Source organism: Monopterus albus, unplaced genomic scaffold (genome assembly GCF_001952655.1).
Source record: "Monopterus albus unplaced genomic scaffold, M_albus_1.0 scaffold5.1, whole genome shotgun sequence".
NCBI lineage: Eukaryota > Metazoa > Chordata > Actinopteri > Synbranchiformes > Synbranchidae > Monopterus > Monopterus albus.
The window spans coordinates 364,650-386,239 of NW_018127885.1; the positions used below are offsets into that span (position 1 = coordinate 364,650).

General features: G+C 40.1%; 3 protein-coding genes across 6 annotated transcripts; 1 reads left to right on the top strand and 2 right to left on the bottom strand.

The window, feature by feature from the left end:
• Window positions 1-181: 181 nt before the first annotated feature.
• On the bottom strand, window positions 182-6,516 carry armc10 (armadillo repeat containing 10). Its single transcript, XM_020614141.1, has 6 exons — window positions 6,235-6,516; window positions 5,796-5,935; window positions 5,406-5,540; window positions 5,075-5,251; window positions 4,773-4,844; window positions 182-1,995 (listed from the first exon to the last, which is right to left on the bottom strand). The coding sequence occupies exons 1-6, from the start codon at window positions 6,491-6,493 to the stop codon at window positions 1,744-1,746; spliced, it is 1,035 nt and encodes a 344-aa protein (XP_020469797.1). The 5' UTR covers window positions 6,494-6,516; the 3' UTR covers window positions 182-1,743.
• A 217-nt stretch (window positions 6,517-6,733) lies between these two features.
• fbxl13 (F-box and leucine-rich repeat protein 13) lies at window positions 6,734-21,586 on the top strand. Of its 4 annotated transcripts, XM_020614079.1 has the most exons (23): window positions 6,734-6,788; window positions 6,990-7,018; window positions 7,095-7,184; window positions 7,333-7,439; window positions 8,013-8,106; window positions 8,221-8,288; window positions 11,649-11,803; window positions 12,176-12,285; window positions 12,393-12,491; window positions 13,436-13,531; window positions 13,636-13,771; window positions 16,987-17,039; window positions 17,519-17,619; window positions 17,831-17,960; window positions 18,441-18,539; window positions 18,710-18,830; window positions 18,920-19,082; window positions 19,179-19,298; window positions 19,419-19,542; window positions 19,640-19,720; window positions 19,882-20,016; window positions 20,135-20,298; window positions 20,383-21,586. In XM_020614079.1, the coding sequence occupies exons 3-23, from the start codon at window positions 7,095-7,097 to the stop codon at window positions 20,450-20,452; spliced, it is 2,316 nt and encodes a 771-aa protein (XP_020469735.1). In that variant the 5' UTR covers window positions 6,734-6,788; window positions 6,990-7,018; the 3' UTR covers window positions 20,453-21,586. The 4 variants fall into 4 exon arrangements, with proteins under 4 accessions (XP_020469735.1, XP_020469743.1, XP_020469752.1 ...); XM_020614087.1 differs by lacking the exons at window positions 6,734-6,788; window positions 6,990-7,018 and having other exon boundaries at window positions 7,082-7,184; window positions 8,019-8,106; XM_020614096.1 differs by lacking the exons at window positions 6,734-6,788; window positions 6,990-7,018; window positions 8,013-8,106; window positions 8,221-8,288 and having other exon boundaries at window positions 7,082-7,184.
• On the bottom strand, window positions 13,786-17,981 carry LOC109968092 (leucine-rich repeat-containing protein 17-like). The gene is made up of 7 exons (XM_020614115.1): window positions 17,901-17,981; window positions 16,507-16,672; window positions 15,939-16,415; window positions 15,583-15,797; window positions 14,867-15,022; window positions 14,433-14,574; window positions 13,786-14,349 (listed from the first exon to the last, which is right to left on the bottom strand). Exons 2-7 carry the CDS (start codon window positions 16,632-16,634, stop codon window positions 14,067-14,069), a joined length of 1,401 nt encoding a protein of 466 aa, XP_020469771.1. The 5' UTR covers window positions 16,635-16,672; window positions 17,901-17,981; the 3' UTR covers window positions 13,786-14,066.
• Window positions 21,587-21,590: the final 4 nt, after the last annotated feature.

Sequence of the window (21,590 nt, forward strand, 5' to 3'; positions counted from 1 at the left end):
TAATGTAAAAATAAAACATGTAGTTATATACTAAATGTTGTAGAAACAGCCTTGACACAAACGCGATTCATGGTTTTTCTGGTGATTGTAAAATGGCAGCTGAGCCTGTTGTCTAACCACAGTGAAGGATTCCAGCTGAATAAAGTTGTGGTAACATAAGAAATAAAGAGGTGCATAGTTCATAGGGTATTTATTGAGCCATTGAAACACACAAACTAATTTCTCATTTTATAGACAAACGTCCTTCATTAAATATATGTGATAATTTAGGTCACAAGTACATCAGACTTTTGCTGAGTCTGGTAAACTACCTGAGAGAGATTTGGGATCTGGGTTAAGTAAAGCCAGTGACCAAATCTCAAAAATATGCAGCATTTCTATGAACTGAAACTGGCCCCTGCCATAAAATCCTTGCATTAAAAATCTTATTCTCATTTAATTGCCACATTTTCATGCATATTACAGGTATGCACCTACACTCATACTCTTTTCTCTAAATAGGGTTTAATTAACAGGTTAGTAGATGGGCCATAGATCCAGTCCTCCAGACAACATGTACGTCTGTCTTATTCTGTTATCAGTGCATAAATAAGCATAACAAGTCTTCTATTTAACATTCAGTCACTGTTATCATTCATCAGACATTTTATGCATAACATTTTTACAGTGCATACAGCAATCATACAATTATTATCATTACTGCAGGCTCTTTTGTCCAGGGTCAACCACTCCTACACTTATTTTTAGGCTGCATATGTGCCTGACTGTTGTGCTAGTCATAAACCAGCCAGACATCCTTTTCTGCAGCAACTTCCTCCAGCCCCTCCCTGAAGAATTTGCAGGTGGCTGTAGATCAGCTGAGAAATCAAAAGTATCCCAAACACCTGAACTATCTCTCTGCAGTGCTTCGCTCTTAATGGAGGAGGCAGTGTTTGAACTTCTTCCTGATGCACTGAACCCCTCTTGTCAGAGAATCACAGAAGGTGGGGGCACCCTCCCCATAGGATAACCTCACTTTGGCTCGTCTAAAATTACAATGCACCTTATCAAATTAAATACATAAATAACAATTCTTACTTTCATTAGAATAAGGGTATGACTTTTAAATCCAACATGTTGATACATTAGCAAGAACTAGAGCTGCGGTACGTCCATTCATTCACACCTCCAAGGCATGCTGAGGTGTACAGCATGAATCCTCTCCAGTTAAGTGTCTCTCTGAACCACTGAAGGGGAAATAAGTTGGGTTGTACAAACATAATCTCTAAAAAATGTTGGCAGTGGGTTTGGGTTCAAAAATTTCACCTTGGAAATATCTTCAGAGAAATTAGGTGACATTCTGAAATGAAAGGACACTGTAGAAAGTCTCTGGCAATGAGAAGAAAACTCTTGGCAATAAGACAACAGGAAGAGGTGGCCTGTTTTTACACTCTACTGAACATGTGGTGTTTCCTGCTTCCTGCTCGCTCATTGCTCACCAATTCATTGTAGTAAGTAACTGGGAATCAGGGAAGAGTGGCTGGCGGAGGTGGAATAGATCATTTAGTTATGTGTGGTAATAATATTGATCTAGGGAAAATGAGAATGTCAGAGTGTAAGCTGAGTATCCACAGGAGGATACACAGCCTGCTCTTTTGTAAAGCTGATGTCAACAGAGTTGTAATTTAACATGAAGGGTGACGGCTTTGGGAAAGTGTGTGGAAGCAAAAGCTGTGGATGGAATAGGAGTGCGGAGAGGGAGGTCTATGTCAAGATACGAGCCACCTGGGCCTGAATCTCCCCATCAGGGTGTGAAAGCAGCTGAACCAGTCTGCTGTGAAGCTGTGAGGATTCATCTAACATGACTCGGAAGAGGCAATCCTGCTTCTGCCTCAGTTCACCAGCCACCTGGGCCGAGGGCCTCCAGGCCTTTAAGTTCCCTGCAAACGTTAACAGTCGCAAAAGCACTGTAGGGGCTGTTCGTGCATCAAACAGCAGGACAACAGAAGCTGGTGCCTGAAGCAAGAACCATAAAAGAATGACATTAAAATGAGGATTTACCAGGGGCGCTGCTGACATAAGGCCCCCAATTACCGAAATCACACAATTTTTTTTTCTTGAATGTTTACTGCATGAATGAAATGTGTTATGAACTTTCAATACTTAGCCCACTAGTAAAGATAAAAATGTAGAATTATTAATCTATGTTTTTATGGCATAAAAGTCTGGCCCTGTATTGCACATTTCAGTAACAACTAAATTGACTGTCAAGAAGCCCCAGTTTGATTTGTCAAATTTAAACTTTCATAACAAATTAATCAATCAAAAAATAATTAATTTAAAGAAAAACACAATCATTATTTTTTTTGTAACTCATAAGACCACAACATATTGATGCTCTAGTTACTTCAAAACTGTACTGTGCTGTGATGGCTGCATGTAGTACACCAATAAACAAACAGTGTAGTCCAACTGATAATAGGAGCTGATGTACAGAGCTGTATTTTACTTCACATTCAACATCTGCACCTGGTTACACACTAGCTACCTAAAGTAACGTTAGATTATTGCGAAAGTATTCGGCCCCCTTGAACTTTGCGACCTTTTGCCACATTTCAGGCTTCAAACATAAAGATATAAAACTGTAATTTTTTGTGAAGAATCAACAACAAGTGGGACACAATCATGAAGTGGAACGAAATTTATTGGATATTTCAAACTTTTCTAACAAATAAAAAACTGAAAAATTGGGCGTGCAAAATTATTCAGCCCCTTTACTTTCAGTGCAGCAAACTCTCTCCAGAAGTTCAGTGAGGATCTCTGAATGATCCAATGTTGACCTAAATGACTAATGATGATAAATAGAATCCACCTGTGTGTAATCAAGTCTCCGTATAAATGCACCTGCACTGTGATAGTCTCAGAGGTCTGTTTAAAGCGCAGAGAGCATCATGAAGAACAAGGAACACACCAGGCAGGTCCGAGATACTGTTGTGGAGAAGTTTAAAGCCGGATTTGGATACAAAAAGATTTCCCAAGCTTTAAACATCCCAAGGAGCACTGTGCAAGCGATAATATTGAAATGGAAGGAGTATCAGACCACTGCAAATCTACCAAGACCTGGCCGTCCCTCTAAACTTTCAGCTCATACAAGGAGAAGACTGATCAGAGATGCAGCCAAGAGGCCCATGATCACTCTGGATGAACTGCAGAGATCTACAGCTGAGGTGGGAGACTCTGTCCATAGGACAACAATCAGTCGTATACTGCACAAATCTGGCCTTTATGGAAGAGTGGCAAGAAGAAAGCCATTTCTTAAAGATATCCATAAAAAGTGTCGTTTAAAGTTTGCCACAAGCCACCTGGGAGACACACCAAACATGTGGAAGAAGGTGCTCTGGTCAGATGAAACCAACATCGAACTTTTTGGCAACAATGCAAAACGTTATGTTTGGCGTAAAAGCAACACAGCTCATCACCCTGAACACACCATCCCCATTGTCAAACATGGTGGTGGCAGCATCCTGGTTTGGGCCTGCTTTTCTTCAGCAGGGACAGGGAAGGTGGTTAAAATTGATGGGAAGATGGATGGAGCCAAATACAGGACCATTCTGGAAGGAAACCTGATGGAGTCTGCAAAAGACCTGAGACTGGGATGGAGATTTGTCTTCCAACAAGACAATGATCCAAAACATAAAGCAAAATCTACAATGGAATGGTTCCCAAATAAACATATCCAGGTGTTAGAATGGCCAAGTCAAAGTCCAGACCTGAATCCACTCGAGAATCTGTGGAAAGAACTGAAAACTGCTGTTCACAAATGCTCTCCATCCAACCTCACTGAGCTCGAGCTGTTTTGCAAGGAGGCATGGGCAAAAATTTCAGTCTCTCGATGTGCAAAACTGATAGAGACATACCCCAAGTGACTTACAGCTGTAATCGCAGCAAAAGGTGGCGCTACAAAGTATTAACTTAAGGGGGCTGAATAATTTTGCACGCCCAATTTTTCAGTTTTTTATTTGTTAAAAAAGTTTGAAATATCCAATAAATTTCGTTCCACTTCATGATTGTGTCCCACTTGTTGTTGATTCTTCACAAAAAATTACAGTTTTATATCTTTATGTTTGAAGCCTGAAATGTAGCAAAAGGTCGCAAAGTTCAAGGGGGCCGAATACTTTCGCAAGGCACTGTACAGCCAGGCCTTCCCTCTCTCACCCTCACCTCTCCAAACTTCTTCCCTGTCATGGCCTCCTCTAAAGAATTTTCTAACAGCCATCTACAGGAGTCAATAATGTTTGAGCCAAAATATCAATATTATCATCAATATTATTCAAAAACTTAATTTAGTCCCCACCACATACCTCAGTCCCTTCTTATCTTTTGTTTTGCATGCCAATAAATGCTGCAGTGCACCAGCTACCGCATGCATGACATGCATATATGTGACCACTGCACCTCAGCTTTGACATTCTGGATTAGAACAACAAATCAATTCTTTTTCCATTATTATCAATCTAATTAATCCACTGCCAAAAATAGGAGTTTGTTAATATTCAAATGTGTGATTATACTGGGGCCCAGCAGATCAATAATGGGGTGTGTGCCCCAGTAAAAGGGGTCTAACGATGCCTGTGGGGTTTACAATGAAGTTTGGAACTCTGTCACAACCGTTTGACTACAGAACATCTGACCTCTGTTTGTTTTGATGTCCTCTTAACACAGGAGTCACATTAACTTACTTGATGTATATTATAATCACATGAAAACTACCCCTGATGTCCATTTATTCTTACCTGAGCTTGAACAATGTCATCTATCATATCAGGATTAGATGACAAATTCACAAGGACTTTCAAAGCTTGAACCTGAAACAAAACATAAGAAGAGCTTCACTAGTGGATTGCATTCATAGCCATACTGGCCTTAACTGGTTCCCAAAAAAAACAACTATTTTTAAAAAATATCTCAGAGAGGTATTCATAATAATATTTCCAATAATGATTTAAGAATTGTTTAAAACAACTTTCATAGCTTTCAGCAATCAGCCTTTAGAAAATGCAAAAGATGCCAACACAAGGGCAATCTGAAAAGTTACCTGTAATGCTTCGCTGCTCACAACAAGCAGAGACAGTAAAAGTGTAACTGAGTCTTTCAGCAAGTGTTGATGTTTGTCTGTGACTGAAAGGTTTGTCAATAGCCTGAGAGCACCAAGTTGAAGGTCAGAATTCACTGGTGACATCTCAATCAGTTCCAGCACTTGTGGCACATAAACCTACAAAGCAAGATAAGATTTTTAATGAAACATGTCTTCTCCAAAAAATAAAAAAAGCTAACATGAATACATAAGCAAAAAAATAAAAGCAGAGGGATGCTATTCATAATCAGATACAGACTACATCGTAATCGTTGTGTATACAGTAACATACCTTTATTTGTTCCTGGTTTGGGATGTTCATGCACAGATTATTTAAAGCGTTCAGAGTCTGTACTCTAACCTCTGCTGCAGGATCAGAAAGGAAACCAGCTATGATATGAATCCCTTCAAATTCCCGTATTAAATTCTGAGGATTCAATAGAGCAGAAAAAAGACATTAAATTACTGCCAAGAAATACAGTGTGACAAGTTATATATAGTGAGATAACTGACAAAATACAACAGCTACATAGGCTTTTAACTAAGCAATTTACTAGATAAATTTGAGGTCTTGTTTGGCAAGAGAGAAACCAGCACTAATCTCACTTGTAGAAGGTTGTACTGTATATAAACATAAAACATAGCTCAGCAAACATAAAACATAAACATGCTTTGACCGTACCTGGTTCACAGTGAAGGCAGCAGCATTTCCAAGAGTAAGTAGGATCTGACATCTGTCAGACGGATTGGTCTGCAGACATGACAGCAGCATTTTCAGGTGCTGTGGCTCCAGGTTGCCAGGAGACTGGTGAGTAATGTCACCTATGGAGCAAGATATGCAGTGTAATAATGTTTTGTGTTTGCAACAGAGAAGACTGGCTACAGCCCAGCTGTAAGTAGTTATTGATGATGGTCAAAATGACTTCATATGAATGTTTATCAAAGTCTCAGTATCATGTGTGTGACCATATTACTATGAGTGCTTTCACAAAGTGTTACCATACAGGACATTTTGAGAAATTATCTTGACACTTTCACTTTGCTGGAACAGTCAGAGAAGTTCAGACATGAGCTATTTGACCTGACTACTGTTCAGCTTTGTTGAGCTCTATGGTGCTTACCTGACGCAACATCCACAGGTCGGGGACAGACAACATCTAGCCCAGACACTTTGGCCAAGAGGCTCCCCGGCTTTAGGACAGCTTCACTAGGTTGACTGCTCTTGACACTAGAATTTTCACTGTTGGGACTCTTCTTGTTTCTCTTTAAACTCCCCCCGCTGATAAGTTTATATATCCCGTAGGAAGCTCCAGCTCCGGCAACTATACCAAGCAACGCCCTCATGCTGCCGAGCCTGGGAGTAATACTGCCATCTCCCATGCTGTCGTGCTACGCTAGCTCTGCTAGCTAGCTAGCTAGCTAGCTAACGTTAAACTACAGATCCTCTGAAACGTGTTGAGTCAAATCTGTTTACTTACCAGCTAAGTAACTCGGCTCATTAGTTAGCTAGCCTTTACGGCAACCCATCAAAATCACCACAAAACACACACAAGCTATTTTTTTACAGCTGCATTGTTGTGAAAGTGCAGAAGTTTGCGGATAATCCACAGTTGTCAACAATAATCTGTTCCGTTGTTCCGGTCAGCTCAGAGTGGCCGACAGAATCTTTCCCTGGGTGACTAGCATGTAGTTTCTAGCTGTTTACGAAATCGTATCATTGTGTATTGTGTATTTGGAATGTGTTTAAAAACGTTTTGATGTGTTTTAAACTATTTAAACTTCGTATTCCCCAGACTTTCTGTGCTAACACTACATTTAACCTTTGCTGCAGCGCATTAGTTGTCCAACGCTTAAGTTTTACTTTCTTCGTTACCAGGCAACCATACATCACCAAATTGAGATGAGGTATCCGGAAAATCTGAAAACGCTAAACTGATCTAACGAAATATATACACAGTATGATCATTATTCGACTTTGCAGATGCGTCAAAGACAAGATATGGATGTAGTAAACACAGAATTTGTTCTTAAAGAATGCGAACTGAAACACTGCCTGCCACAAATATATAAGGTAGGTTATGTCGATGTATAGTAACATTGCTGATGTTACAGATAACATGAGTTTAGGTCAGCTCTTTTGTAATTTGTGCACATTCAATTAACTTTATTTGACTATAGCGTATATTTAGGCTATCTCTATTCATTTTCTTTGCCAACAGACCCTGTTGGCAGCGGCGTGCCTGTTATGTCCCAGTGACCCTATACAGTTTCTGAAAAAAACTCTTATGACCATCCATGGACATGATAATCTTCAGGATGTTGACTGGTAGATAAACCTCCTTTCTTGTGACTTTTAACATGGACACTTGGTGGCTCACTTTCTCAGGTTTTCTTTTACTCCTAGACTGAAGGAGTGAAGATTAAAAACCATATTTTTCCTTATAAACATCCCATCTCATATCATTGCCCCCAAAATTTAGCTTATTTAAATGAGGAGGAAATACTGTATAAACCAAACTAAATGGAAAATAATTGTTTGCAAGAAGAATGTCCAGTTTTTCCAATTGCATTCTTTTCCTCTGGTTATATTGCACTTTATTTCTCTTATTAACATATTTTTGAGATCCCCTGTAAATTCATATTTGAAATAATCAAGTACTTTTTTATGTGGATAAAACATAATTTGACATTTACCATTATTTGTAGAGTGGGTGTCTTTCAGAAGGATCACTCCTGGTGATCTGAAGTATCAGTGTCCTCATCACTTAATACCACTAACAAGGAATTTGTAGACCATTTTTGATAAAGAACATAAAATGGTCTTCACCAACTTAGATTTTAGTTTGAAGCCCAAATTTAAATGAGTGGTGGTCATTATTTTTTATGTCAACTCTTCTTGTTTGAGGCACAAGTTTCTTGCTGATGCAGAACAGCACCCTGCACCATCCTCCCTAACACGTAGGACTGTCTCTGTGGAGCCAGATGACAATATGGTACAGTAAGGTTTAGTAGTATACATACCACTGAAAGTCAAGTTGAATCCAGATGTGTTTTTTTTTCCTTTTTTGGTTCTTTTATAGTAATTGCTGTTCTGTGTTCCTTTTTAGCTGTCTTTTTGTCTGTTTGAGAAGGCCTACTCCTGCTATAGGAAAAATTTAACCAGCTCTTGTTTCAGGTAGGCCTGCACTATTGTAGTCAAGCGCAACATGTGAGGGTTTGATTAATTGCTTATGGATTTCTTGAGGAAAGGGGTCATGAGACATAAGCTCATAGATAGATGATGGATAGGGTGTCAACAGATGTTTTTTGTCCTTTTATGTAGCTGGTTCTGGACCTCATGACATATGAGTTTACAAATGTGGTGATGTATTAGGGCCTGGTTAAGGAGAAAGCCTTTTTTTAATGTTTCCATATTCCTCTAAAAGACACTACAGTAGAGCCTGTTTCTAGAAATGGGAACTAGTGTATTGTCATCCATTTGCTTTGATTCCTGAATGACAAAGACTAGATTCTGCTTGGACAGGTCAGATTTCTCTTCATCTTCTTCCTGTGCAGTGGGGAATAGATGAATGAGTAACACAGACTATTTGGTCACAGAGATAGCCACCCCTTAAAGGTAAAGTTCACTGCAAATCAATACAAAGTTGTTCTGAGTGATCTCCATTATCCTATGATGAAACATTTCTATACTAGGGTGCCCCCTTTCATAGGGCATGAGAGGTGAAAAGGATTCAAATCATATGCTATGGCCTTCAGTGTCACCAGATCTCAACCCATTTGAGAGTTTTTAGACTGTGTTAGACAGTGCTCTCCACCACCATCAAAACACCAAATGTGGGAATATGAGGGAATATTTGTTTCCACTGCCCTTAGCCTATTTCAGAGGTAATTTAGTGGAGCAAAATTTTGGCACCCCTCAGGAGGTCAAGTTCCAGGCACGTAAGGAAGGAGGGTGTGGGTACTTGCAGGGCTGACGCCTGTGATTGATTATACATCAGCTTTATCATATCATCCTATGTGCACTGACATATAATAATAATAATAAAGCGTCATTTATATAGCACTTCACAACTCAGGACGGGCCCAAAGTGCTGCACAGTAAAAACATATCTATAGACTAAAACAATAAGCAAACAATCAACCAACAGTCAAAAAACATAGAACAACATGTATACACTGTATAGACCTAATCTCAAGCGGTAGCGAGTTCCAGAGTCTGGGGCCATAAACAGCAAATGCGCGGTCACCCCATTTCTTAGATCGGGACCATGGAACCACTAAGGACAAGTTTTTAGAAGAGCGCCGAGCTCTACGAGGAACATAAATGGATAGAAGTTCAGACAGATAAAGTGGAGCAAGTCCAAATAAGGCTTTAAAAACAAATAAAAGAATCTTAAACTCAACTCTAAAATGTACAGGTAACCAATGTAACGTGCAAAGAATGGGAGTAATATGGACATACCTGGAAGTGTTGGACAATAGCCCAGCCGCCGCATTTTGGACCAGCTGAAGTTTCCTCAATGAAGATTGCAATATACCGACGTAAAGGGCATTGCAATAGTCTAATCGCAAAGTACTTGATTGAAATATTCAAGTTCAAAGCCACCTGATGGTTTCTTACATTTTGTTAAACAGTCTTTACCATGAGGTATACAATGATGGATATTCTTCTCAGAGGCTAGAGGTTTAATGCTGGGTGTCTTACCTGAATATTGAGATGGCTGACAGGGAAAACAGTTACATGTTCACTGAAACAGAAATCCTCTCCAAACAATGAGTCAGAGGGTATTTGTTTAGGGAGCTTGTAACTTGTTGATTGAGCGTCTACATGCATGTCTCTGAAAATGTTTGGGTTTTCCCTAGAAATACCACAATTGACCAAACTTCTATAATTCCTTGAAACATGCTTTGAGGCTGATAAATGATGGTGTGGATATAGAGCAGAGCCCAGTCCAAAGGCTTGGTTGCCATGAATACTGGTTGAAATGAGACTTGCAGTGCAGTTGACAGGGTCAGGGTAACAAAGTTTTTCACTTGGCTTTTGGTGCTGTTGTTGGTGCCCCATTCACTTTGTTAACACACTATATTCCTAAGTTCACGCCAGACTTCATTTTCACTTGCGTCATCATGAGCAGGTCCTTCTTGTGGATCAGACCTAGAAGACTCTCTCATGATATTCTGAGCACCAGAAACCAACTCAATTTTAATGGTTTTCCAAGTGGTTTGTAAATATCTATTTAAGTTAGTTCCTGATGTCATGAAGGAGCAGTTACATTTCTATAAACAGTCTGAAGACTTTCATTGAAACTGATCCCCTCCAGTTTTTGTGTGTGTGCTCCTTCACTAAAGAGCCAAAGGGGTGTTGATAACTAGATCTCAACCAATCATATTTCTGCACAGAAGGTGCAAAGGCTATCACCAAAACCCTCTCTGTGTCATTTTGGACTGGTTTTCTCTCAAGGGAAACAAAGCTTTAGTGTCTCATAGTGTAGACATTCTTACCTTTCTGAGGAGGAAAACCAATGCAGCCTCATAACAACATAGTCCAAGAAATATGCCAAAATAATAATAAAATAAGTTAGAAAAAAAATAGGCCAAATTTTGCCAAAAACACACTTGTTTTTGTATTTACCCAAGTGGAAGATCCACAGCAACAAGTTCAAACACTTCATCCACCTGCAGGAGCAACAACAGTAGACAGTCATCATGACAATCAATCATACTTTGTTCTTTCATTATCCAGAAAGTCTGACAGCAAACGATGATAGGAAAAGTGCAAGGAAGGATACTAAAATGTTTTAGGCTCTGTTTACACAGACCACAACAGGGCAGTTGTAGACTGCTGCTGTGTGTAAGGCATTCTCTTTATGTATTTAGACTAGCACAGGTGGACCAGTTTCAAATAACTAAATGGTGATTGCCTAAATATCATTAAACTCAATCCAGAATTTTGTCTTGTAAAATGGTATTTTAAAACATCTCCTGCCTTCCTCTTTATATACAGTAAATTAGTTTGTCTTTTTTGTGATAATATTTTTTTAGACCGGTCTATTACATCCAGGTTGTGTCATAACATTTTATAACTACTGAAATGTTAAACAAAGTAATTTAATCTCCCACACTTGGAAAGTTAAATTTTCACCCATATAAATGTTAAAATATTAATGATCACTGTAAGAGAGAGTGGCTCAGATGGAGCTCTAAAGTGAAATTTGACCAGTGTAAATGAAAGATGTTTTCTCTGGGTCATTGCTAACAAGTGAGCAACTTTATGAGGATATCGTATTCTGCTGTTTCCCTCTCACCTTTCCATTGCCAGCACAGTCATCTCCATCAGACAACTGAATGTCCAAACCTGACTGAGATATTCATTCATATAAACTAATTTAAGTTTAGATAATGTTTCGAATTAACCCATGAATATTATTCCACTGATTCTGATTCTTATCCTGTGGATTAAATGCAGGATCCTGATGGCATGTCTGCATAGCTGTCCACTGAATTAATGATGAGCTGTGTTTGCTGTTGGGCACAGGAAGTGGAAGAGTTTCACCATGCAAAACAAGGAAGATGCCCTAGATCTGGCCCTGAAGATGGACATGGCAAAGAAGCACTTTGAGATGAAATGCCAGCAGGCTGCACTCACCAAATGGTTGAACTGGGTGGAGTTACACAAGAAGACACAGGCTGGTAGGTGACCACTTCCAGTAAGTATTTCTGAGTGAAAAAGCTTATTGTGATGACTGTTTGCTTACCCAATGTGGACTGACTGTTTTTGCAAGCTGTGACTCTAATGTAGCCAGAGAAAACTTGCTCTGTGGTTAAGCAATGTGTCCAAGCTGAAAGTCTTTCCTGACAGTCATCTCTCCCCAACTGTATACACCCACTCCTGTGACTCATTTGGTCCCCTGTACCTTTCACCATTAAATTCTACACAGTCCAACTTGTGATTATAATATTGCCATAATGTAGACCACATGTTATCCTCAGCAAAAAAAAAAAAAAAAATCAGAAATGCAGATACTTGTTTTGATGAAATTATTTTTATTTCTTTCAACTTAGCTGGTATCAACAAACTTGAGAGGCTTATAAATGCTAGCCGTCTTAAGCGCATCATAGCTGCATGGCATAAAATGGTAAAGGACTCAAAGAGGACAAAAGAGTGCTTTAAGGTACACTTTTATATGGAATTTTAGTTTAAAAAAACAGACATATATATATCGTATAGTGTACTCTATAGCAGTATTCTATATTGTTTGTTTCTGTATGCTTCTTACAGAAGTTGGAAAAGGGTTTTATGGAAATCAGCAACAAAGACCGTCAGACTGAAGAAGGGTGTGATGGACTCTCAGTGCTCCCTAGCAGCCTTGCACTGAAGGTAGAACCTCACAATTTTCATGTACCACTCAGCCAGTTTGTCCATGTTTTTCTTTCAAGTTCATGAGCCTAATTAATTCACACACAGAGTGAGGAATGGCCCTGGTTTGAAAGTCGTAGCAGTTTCTCTGATGAGATCATACATATCTGTTATATAACATTTAAAGTCAGCTTCACTGTGAACATTCTTCCAGCCTCTGAGGCCAGTTGACTAAAGTCAGTCGCGGCTGCATTTGTGTGCTTATTACCTATGGCCAACCAGAAGGGAGTCTTTATGGGACACTGTGCTGCGTTATGGGTTTGTGCATATCAATATTTTTGTTGACTTTATATAATAGGTAAAATACTTTCACATTAATTGGTCTCTAGTTTCTAAATATGTTGAAAACCTATTGAAAAGCTTGTCTTACTGACTCTGAATAACTACACTAAATTAATCAGTTGTAGCCCGTGTTTGTTTTTGGATTCACATTCACTGGCTGTCTTTGCTCTGGTGTTTCTGCCCAACACCTCTCTAGATAAACAGTGCTGCAACATGCCTATGTATGGAGAGAGAAAGCACTCTGCCTCACAAAGGCACAGTGGTAGTGGTAGTTGAGAACCCAGTCTGGGTGCTTATCTGTCCCCTTGACTATCGCTGAACATTTCCAAGGTGAGGGGTGGTTATGTGAAATTAAAACCATGAGGACCAAATGTCAGTTAAATAATTGCTATAAGAAGTGCTTCATTGTTTTAGTTTGTTAATATCTTTCTCATAACATTTTAAAATAGAAGAAGGCATATATATGGCGAGAACATTATGAAAGAACTTAACTGTGAAGGAAAACCTTAAAGTTCTCAGCTTTCACTCTGATAGCTAGAGAGGACAGTCATACTTCATGTCCACCCTCATTCATCAAACACTTTGAACTGAGCAGATATGTGCCATGATTGTTTTTTCTCCAGATCTTTCAATATCTAGAGTTACGAGACAGGCTGAACTGTGCAGAGGTGTGTTGCACGTGGAAAGCTTTCATCCAGACAGGCACACTGTGGAGTCAGGTCTGTACAGGGACTGATTCTTGTATTTCATTCACAGTTGTGTTTAAAGTTACAGTATACATGAAACACTAGTATAAATATGTCCTAATGTCTGTCCCTGTTAGATCAACTTCTCTGTGGATAAAGGCTGGATAACTGATGCCACAGTGATGCAGATTCTGCAGAACTACCGTCCATTTGTGATCCATCTCAATCTGCGTGGCTGCTCATCCCTGAAATGGACCAGCTTGAAATATATAAGTGGGTATTGCAGACCCTAATGCCAGACATGATTTTTTATTTTTTTTGCCATGTGTTTTATGTCCAATATCTATGCTCCACTTTAGTCTACACATGCTTATACAGGTCATGCTCTAATAGTAATAATTAATCAAAACAGTCAATAAGTTGACAAGTCTTATATTTGATTACACAACACAAACAAAACATGAAAGAAATGGAGTTTCTCCATCTGATACAGACTGTCTTAGAAATTTGAAAGGAAACAAAAGAAAGGAAAACAAAAAGCCTATTTAAAGTCAAAATGTCACTTAAATCAGGACAGTCTGAAAATCTGATATTTCTGCGGTGCTCTCAAGTGGCTCGGCTCCAACTCCTCCTCCAGTTCTGCCTGCGCCTCCATCGCTGTGTTCCAAAGCTCAGGGTCTGTTTGGTCTTGATCTGTTCTGCTGTGCTGCCTGTCCTTTGGGCACTCTCTGTTGTAGGAATGCATATACTCTTCCACACTCTCCCCAGTATATTCAGGAGGGGAGTGACACAGCAGGCCAGAGTACCTCACCCCTTGGTGCAGACGCAGCCAGTACACCATGTAGTGGATGCTGAAAAAGAGTCGGTTTTTAATCATTTTTTGTATTTCTCTCAAACACAAGTTGACCCTACACATTAGAGCAGAGGAACCCACCTATAGTTGCACACCCAAGGGTTTCCTCCCAATTTTAGCTTTGACAGGAAGTAAAGGTCTTCAAGAACTCCATACTGGACAAAATGCAGGCTGTTGTCAGACAGGTCCAGCTGACGGAGGTGCAGGAGCCCAGACAGGGAAACTATGAGAGAGAAAATAATGAGATGAAACAGATTTAGTATCCATTTGTTTCATACTTCTCTCAGTATGTTTGCATTTTTTTTACTCCTAATTATTCTTAACCAAGAGAAATAAAGTGGTGTGGCTCTGGGGTTTTGAGCTTTCCATTTTACCTATCAGCCAAAGAAAAACACAACTTTATTTATGTAGGTTTTTTTCCTGGATATTCCAGGAAATATTAAGCACATGCTGTAATTTTTACTGGTTATGATTATTATACATGTAGCAACAGTTAAAGACATGAAATCTTTTACCTGTGTCAATGTGCTCCATGTTGTTATTACTGAGGTTGAGGCTCCTGAGGCTCCTGGCACTTTGGAAATCTCTGGCTCTGAGATGACGGATTGAATTGTGAGACAGATCAATACGAACAACGTCCTCTGGAATACCTGTGGGCACCTCAGTTAGACCTAAACATAGAAAGGAAAGGATTCATTAGTAGGTTACATATTCTTACATTAGCCAAAAAAATTACATTACTTCATTCACATGTCCAGAATTTATTTATTTTTTACTCTCCATATATCAGATTTGTCCAACCAAAGTCCTGCAACAGAGAAAGCCTCATGTCGTTAGTAGGCAAATAGTTGAAACACATTATATGATTTAATCTGTTTTAGGTAAAAAAAAAATTTGAGAATTATTCTGATGTATTGGTCAAAATTTGTTTAGCTGATCCTTTCTGATTTGTTCTTAAGGTGACTATTACATGGAATCAGTCAGAGGTCAAGGAAGGAAGCAAGCAACAGAACCGAAAACACCTGCCAAACCAGATGTTTCCTTTGCAGTAATATTTAATCAAAAGAGCACACAAGCTTTCTGACATGGAGCTTTAGAAGTTTTTTCATAATCTCTCTGTTGCATAAGAAACACATGTGCTGAATTTCTCAAAGCATAGTAAGGCTCAGTGCACAGTAGGGTACAAATAATCAAACAGGTTTAGAAAAATAAAAGGTGACTGTGGACTTACCTTTTCTACTGCAGTCCATCCATATTTCAGGGAAAAGGTAGGTATGGCAAGATGTGGTGGCATCTGGTTTGGTGCGTATTGGACTGGGTTTTACAGGGTGAGTGGTGTCTGTTTGGTTGCCCCGTGTCTCATTGGTTGGGTCTGACTCCTTACAGAGTAACTCGGGGTCAACCTGCTTCAGTTTCATGCCTTTTAGCCTGATAGGCTCTGCACACCTAGCAGAGGATTTACAGTTAAATCAGTGATAAATTAAATATTTGGAGGCTGTTATTCTGAGGCTCAGCAATGACTTCTACACTTGTGGAATCAGAGCAGTCGATCACATAATATCAAAGCCTTTTTGTGGAATCGCTCACCTGGCATGATTTCCTAGATTACGGTTGCTTGGGATCTGGATGGTGCGTATGAGACTATCCATCAGGCAGAGACAATTCCAGGGATTATCGTATAAGCGCAGGTAGCGTAGGTGTGGCATTGGGATGAGGGCCTCCTCGCTAAGTGTTTCCAAGCGATTGTGCTGCAGCAGCAGGGTTGTAAGGCGTGTCAGGCCCTTGAAGGCCCCTTCCTCTACTAAAGAGATCTGGTTCTGCTGCAGGTCTATACTGGTTAAACTCTCATATCCAAAGAATGCCCCATCACGAAGGACTTTGATCTGATTACGTGCTAGAAGGAAGTGCTTTGGCTCTCTGGACCAGGTCTGTGACTTGGGAATGGAGGTAAGACGTCGGTCTTGACAGTCCACAAAGACATCTCCAGATTCTGTCGACTCTAAACATTCAGGTGACACAAGCAGGGAGAGGCCTGATCTGTTGAGGCGCCCAGATCCTCTTACCCTGACATGGATTTCAAAGATATAAAAATGAATTAATGGCTTGTCATAGTCTATGTGGTCAGCATTTGTGAAAAATGAACTGAGCAAATAACCTGTCTAGTGTGAGCTTTTGTCGAGCTCCTCTGAGGCCTCTGCCCTTCCCCTTTCTTTTCATCTGGGTGGACGGGAGCAACAGCAGCAGCAGGAACAGGGAGGCCACAAGAAGAGAGGCCACACGCATTCTGAGCCCTGCTAAGATTTTCTTTACAGTAACAAGAGCTGAAGCAGAAAGTTGGGATGAGAGTCTTAAGAAAACAGGTTTAAAAACAGAAGCACTGGATCAAAGGGCTGCAGTGTTGATGATAGAGCACAGCTGCTGTTGACCCTGCTGAAGAAGGGAGACGTAGCAGATTATGTAAGAGACGGGAGCTACCTAACAATGTTTATACAGTTTTGAACCAAGGCATCTTGTTACTTAAATAATGTCTTGTGCTTTATATTATCAGGGCTTGCACATAATAAAGAATTTAAAATGGCCAAAACAGTTTGACTAACTCTTTCTCTTCTCTTCTCTTTCCTTTGTATTTTCTTAGGTGAATGCAGAAATCTCCAGGAGGTCAATGTGTCCGAATGTTTTAATGTCACAGTAAGTAAAACACTGTTTCCTCATATGGATCAAAACAAAATCTTAAATCTCTCAGAAAATATATCATGTTTCTAACAGCTTTGCTACTTTACTCTTTATAGGTTTAATGATAATTTGATTGGTAAATATTGATAGAGCCCACAATAAATTCATGAAAGTATCCACTGAAAAATGGCATTTGTCTAAGATTAGATTGTATTTCTCTGACAAAGTGTCCCTCAGTGTTGACTGTTGATCATCATCACTAAGGTGTAGCAGTACTTTATAAATAAGAGCATCATCACATTTGTTCATCGTCTGATTGGATTTTTCCAAGTTCTTTTACTCTGTTTTATTTGTTATAATATTTGTATATCATTGATCACATTTCATGAAAACAAAGTAGTTACTTTTTTAATGCACTGTTGATTGTAACTTTAGATATTACACGGTCCCACGCCTCCAGTAACACATACCTTTAAACATTTGTTCTTTAAAAGGATATGCTGGTTCAGAGAATTGTTGAGGGCTGCCCCTGCCTGCTCTACTTGAACCTTTCTCACACACTAATAACGAACGAGACTCTAAGGGAGTTGTCCAGGTAAACCTCCAGTTGTGGTAAAACCATCAGAAACATGGCTCTGTCACTAGAATAGATTGGCAAAACATTTCACATTTTATCATGCATAAATTTGATGATATAGTATATCTTTTCTTTTGTTAAAAATTAACAGCCCACTATAAACTATACAAAACCCCCCACAAATAATTAGTTTCCTATATAAATTAATGTAACTATTTATATTGTACAGGAACTGCCTCAACCTCCAATACCTGAGTCTGGCCTACTGCTACAGATTCACAGATAAAGGCCTTCTGTACCTGACCACAGGAAAAGGCTGCCACAATCTCATCCACCTCAACCTCTCTGGCTGCACTCAGGTCAGTTGGTGTGCTTCTCCCTGTTTGCATGACCACAGCTTCAGCTGTAGACAAAACACAGCTCTTTCCTTTTGAAAGTTCAGTGTTCAGTCCTCCTCAGATATATCCAGTCGCTGCTCTCTGTGTGCACGTGCCTCCTCTTGTTTCTGGCCATACACTGGTGACTGGGCTCCGTCAGGGCTCAGAGCGAATGGAGGATCAGAAGGAGAGGAAGAGTAAAAGGCAGCTGTGGCCAAGCAGAGGGTTGGGTTTATACACTCAGCTCTGGTCCACCCACTCACCATGTACACACTTCATAACATACCACATATGCACCACAACATAAAACACATTTTCCTTTGGGAATGTGTAAAAGCTCGGTTCCAGATTTATGGTTTCATTTTATGGGCCTCTGGAAATGTTAAGCTTGAGGGAAAACCGCCTCCAGGAGAATGATTCAGGTTCCAACATGGGCATATATTTTCCCCTCTCTTCTTCCAGATGACAGTAAATGGGTTCAAACACATTTCAGCCATGTGCCCTTCTCTCCATGAGATCGTGATCGATGACATGCCCACGCTGTCAGATAGCTGTGTCTTGGTAAGTGTGTTCATTTCATCATCACAGATTTTATACAGGATCAACATCATGGCTCTAGAATGTTCAGCAGAGAATATATAAAAGCTTTGTCAACTTGCATATTTTCTTGTCCACAAACCCATAACCCCTTGTCTCAGAGAGAGGTTTTGAGTCTTACTCTTGTCTGACAGGCTCTACTGGCCAGATGTCACTGTCTGTCTGCCATTTCTCTTTTGGATGCTCCTCATCTTTCCGACTTTGCCTTTAAAGCCATCACTGAAGTAGCCAAACTTAAGACCTTTAGCATAGAGGGTGAGCTCCTGTTCATACTGCAGCCTTCTTCCATGTACACATGAACATTGTTTTTTCCTAGTCTACCCTACACACCCTGTGCACTTCAGGTAACTACCAAGTATCAGACGTCAGTTGGATGGCTCTATGCGGCAGCTCAAAGGGCCTCCACAGACTCCATGCCGCAGAATGTCCCAGAATGACTGATGCCAGCCTCAAATCTGTGGCGACCCTCAAGCACCTGAAATACCTGGACATCTCACGTTGCAGCAGGTATATGTTTTTGTAAATGCTTTATTGTGGTACACTTTCACTCTTAGATGCTGTGCTGTATCATCAGACATGATGTGTTTACTGTTTGTATTTCAGAGTGAGTGATGTTGGGATCAAGTACTTGACTGAGGGTTCATCAGTCACCAAATTACAAGAGCTGAATGTGAGTCACTGCAGTCACATCACTGACATCTCTGTCATGAGGATTGTGCAAAGGTATATAGTACAACTGCATACATTCACACAAATATAATGTGCAGTGGTCTGTTGATTAGTTTCACATAGCAGTCTGTTTATGTGGTGTGTATGTGTATGCATGTGTGCACAATTGATCAGGCTGTGTAAACTGCGTCATCTTGACTTGAGTTACTGTCAAAGACTGACTGACCGGAGTCTGGAGTGTCTGAGCGGCAGCTCCATCTGTTCTCTCGACATCAGTGGTTGCAACATCCAGGATCAGGTATTGTTGGATGTTTGTTCTTACCCTCACACTCCTGAAAAAAAGGATAGCTGACCCTTGTTGTGAACAGTCTCTAAGTTGATATTTGTATTTTTAGGGACTGGCTGCTGTTGAAGGAGTTCACTTGAGGAAGCTAGTTCTTGCCGAGTGTGTCTACATCACAGACATTGGTATAGAGGTACGAATCTAGTTAGAACTTCAACGCATGGCTGGTTGTTGAATAGTAGTGCTCATGTAAATGTTGTTTCTTGTTTCCTTCGTGATTTCTTTTTATGTTTTTAGCAGTTCACATTTCATCACTGATCTCTCTGTCATCTCTGTTGTTCCACTTGAGGACAGACACTGTGCAAAAATGTGAGAGAGCTGAAACATGTTGACGTGTCTCACTGTGTAGCTCTGACTGATAAAGCTATCAGAGCCATGTCATTTTACTGCCAAAGCCTGGTCACACTGCGAATGTCAGGTTGTCCCAAGGTACACACATGCATGTACACACTATTCTAAACCCTTAAAATAGTCCCTGGCTAAAGTCGATGGTGTTTCCCCTTGATTTCATGCCACATGTTGTCTGTTTTCTTTTGCCCTGCCACAGATGACAGATAAGGCAGTGCAGTATCTGACAAGTGGATCTCAGTGCCTGCGAGAGCTTGATGTGAGTGGCTGTGTTCTTCTCACAGATCACACACCTCGATACTTAGAAAGGATCTGTCCTCTGCTCTGCTCTATCACGATGGCCTGCTGCAGCAGTATCTCCAAGTAAGATACAAACTTAGAAGAGTGCTGCAATGCTAAAGTCCTGTATGAAACGTTTTAATGACCAGTGAGTGTGTGTTCCCTCAGGGTGGCCGCGTTAAAGCTGCAGCCACGTGTGAAGTACTGGGAGCACAGCAATGACTACCCTCCGTACTGATTTGGATACAACACGGGCCAAATTGTGCATTCAGCCCCAAGACCTATCAAGACTGAAGACACCTGGGAAGTGATAGAACAGTAGTCAATGATGACAAGACCAGCAAGGACAAAAAGGATATAAAGAGAATAAAAAAATAAATAAATGTATAAGTAATTAACTCAGGATTTTGTAATAACTGAGCCGTAAGTAACAGTTACAGCATTTTGACAGTCATGCACTCACAGCAACCAACATTTGATATACTTTATATCAAAATATATACTGTATTCCTTATATGCTGTTCCTACAGACTCTGCCTTTATTTATCTACATTGAGCAATGTATGAGAGAAGTTGCCATCCTGTATAAATATTAAGTGCTTCTTCCTCATCCCTTCTGAAAAGACTGTTTTGCATTACAGAGATACAATTTAAAACCAAGCTGTTACCACAACCGTGAAATCACTAAATGGTGTTTACAACTCAGCACTAACCACTAATTACATCTATATCACACACACCACCACTGTGTGGATACAAATGTCAGCTGGCATCTTCAGCAGAGGTGGAGCTAGAAAATTTTGGATGGGTTGGCCGGGCTGGGACACGGACTCAGAGGGGTGGCACATTTGAAACATTTAAAAAGTTAATTAAACCCCGTAGTTCTATGAAGTATTAAACCATACATTATTAAAAATCAAACAGTTTATTTTGTGTAAAAATGAAACATGCACGCCGTTTTCTTTAGCTAACTCCTTATTTACTCCCGAATGCTGCATCCAGACCTGTTACACAAGGAGGAAGCCATCCATCAGTTCTGTGCAGAAAGGCTGCTGCATTCTCTGGGCCTGAGCTCATCTCAGATAGACCGAAAGACAGTGGAAACATGTTCTGTGTGTTCACATGTGTTCAAGTCCACATTTCAACTCATTTTTAGGAAAACAGGTGTCGGGTTCTCTGTGGCAAAGATGAAAAAGACCATCTAGACAGTAATCAGCAAAAGGTGCAAAAGCCAGCATCTGTGATGGTGTGGATGTATCAGTGCCCATGGCATGGGTGACTGGCATTTGTGTGAAGGTACCAGGAGTATTGTGAGATTTTAGAGAGACATGCTGCCACCAAGGAAACGTCCTTCCCCAGGAAGCCCGTGGATGTTT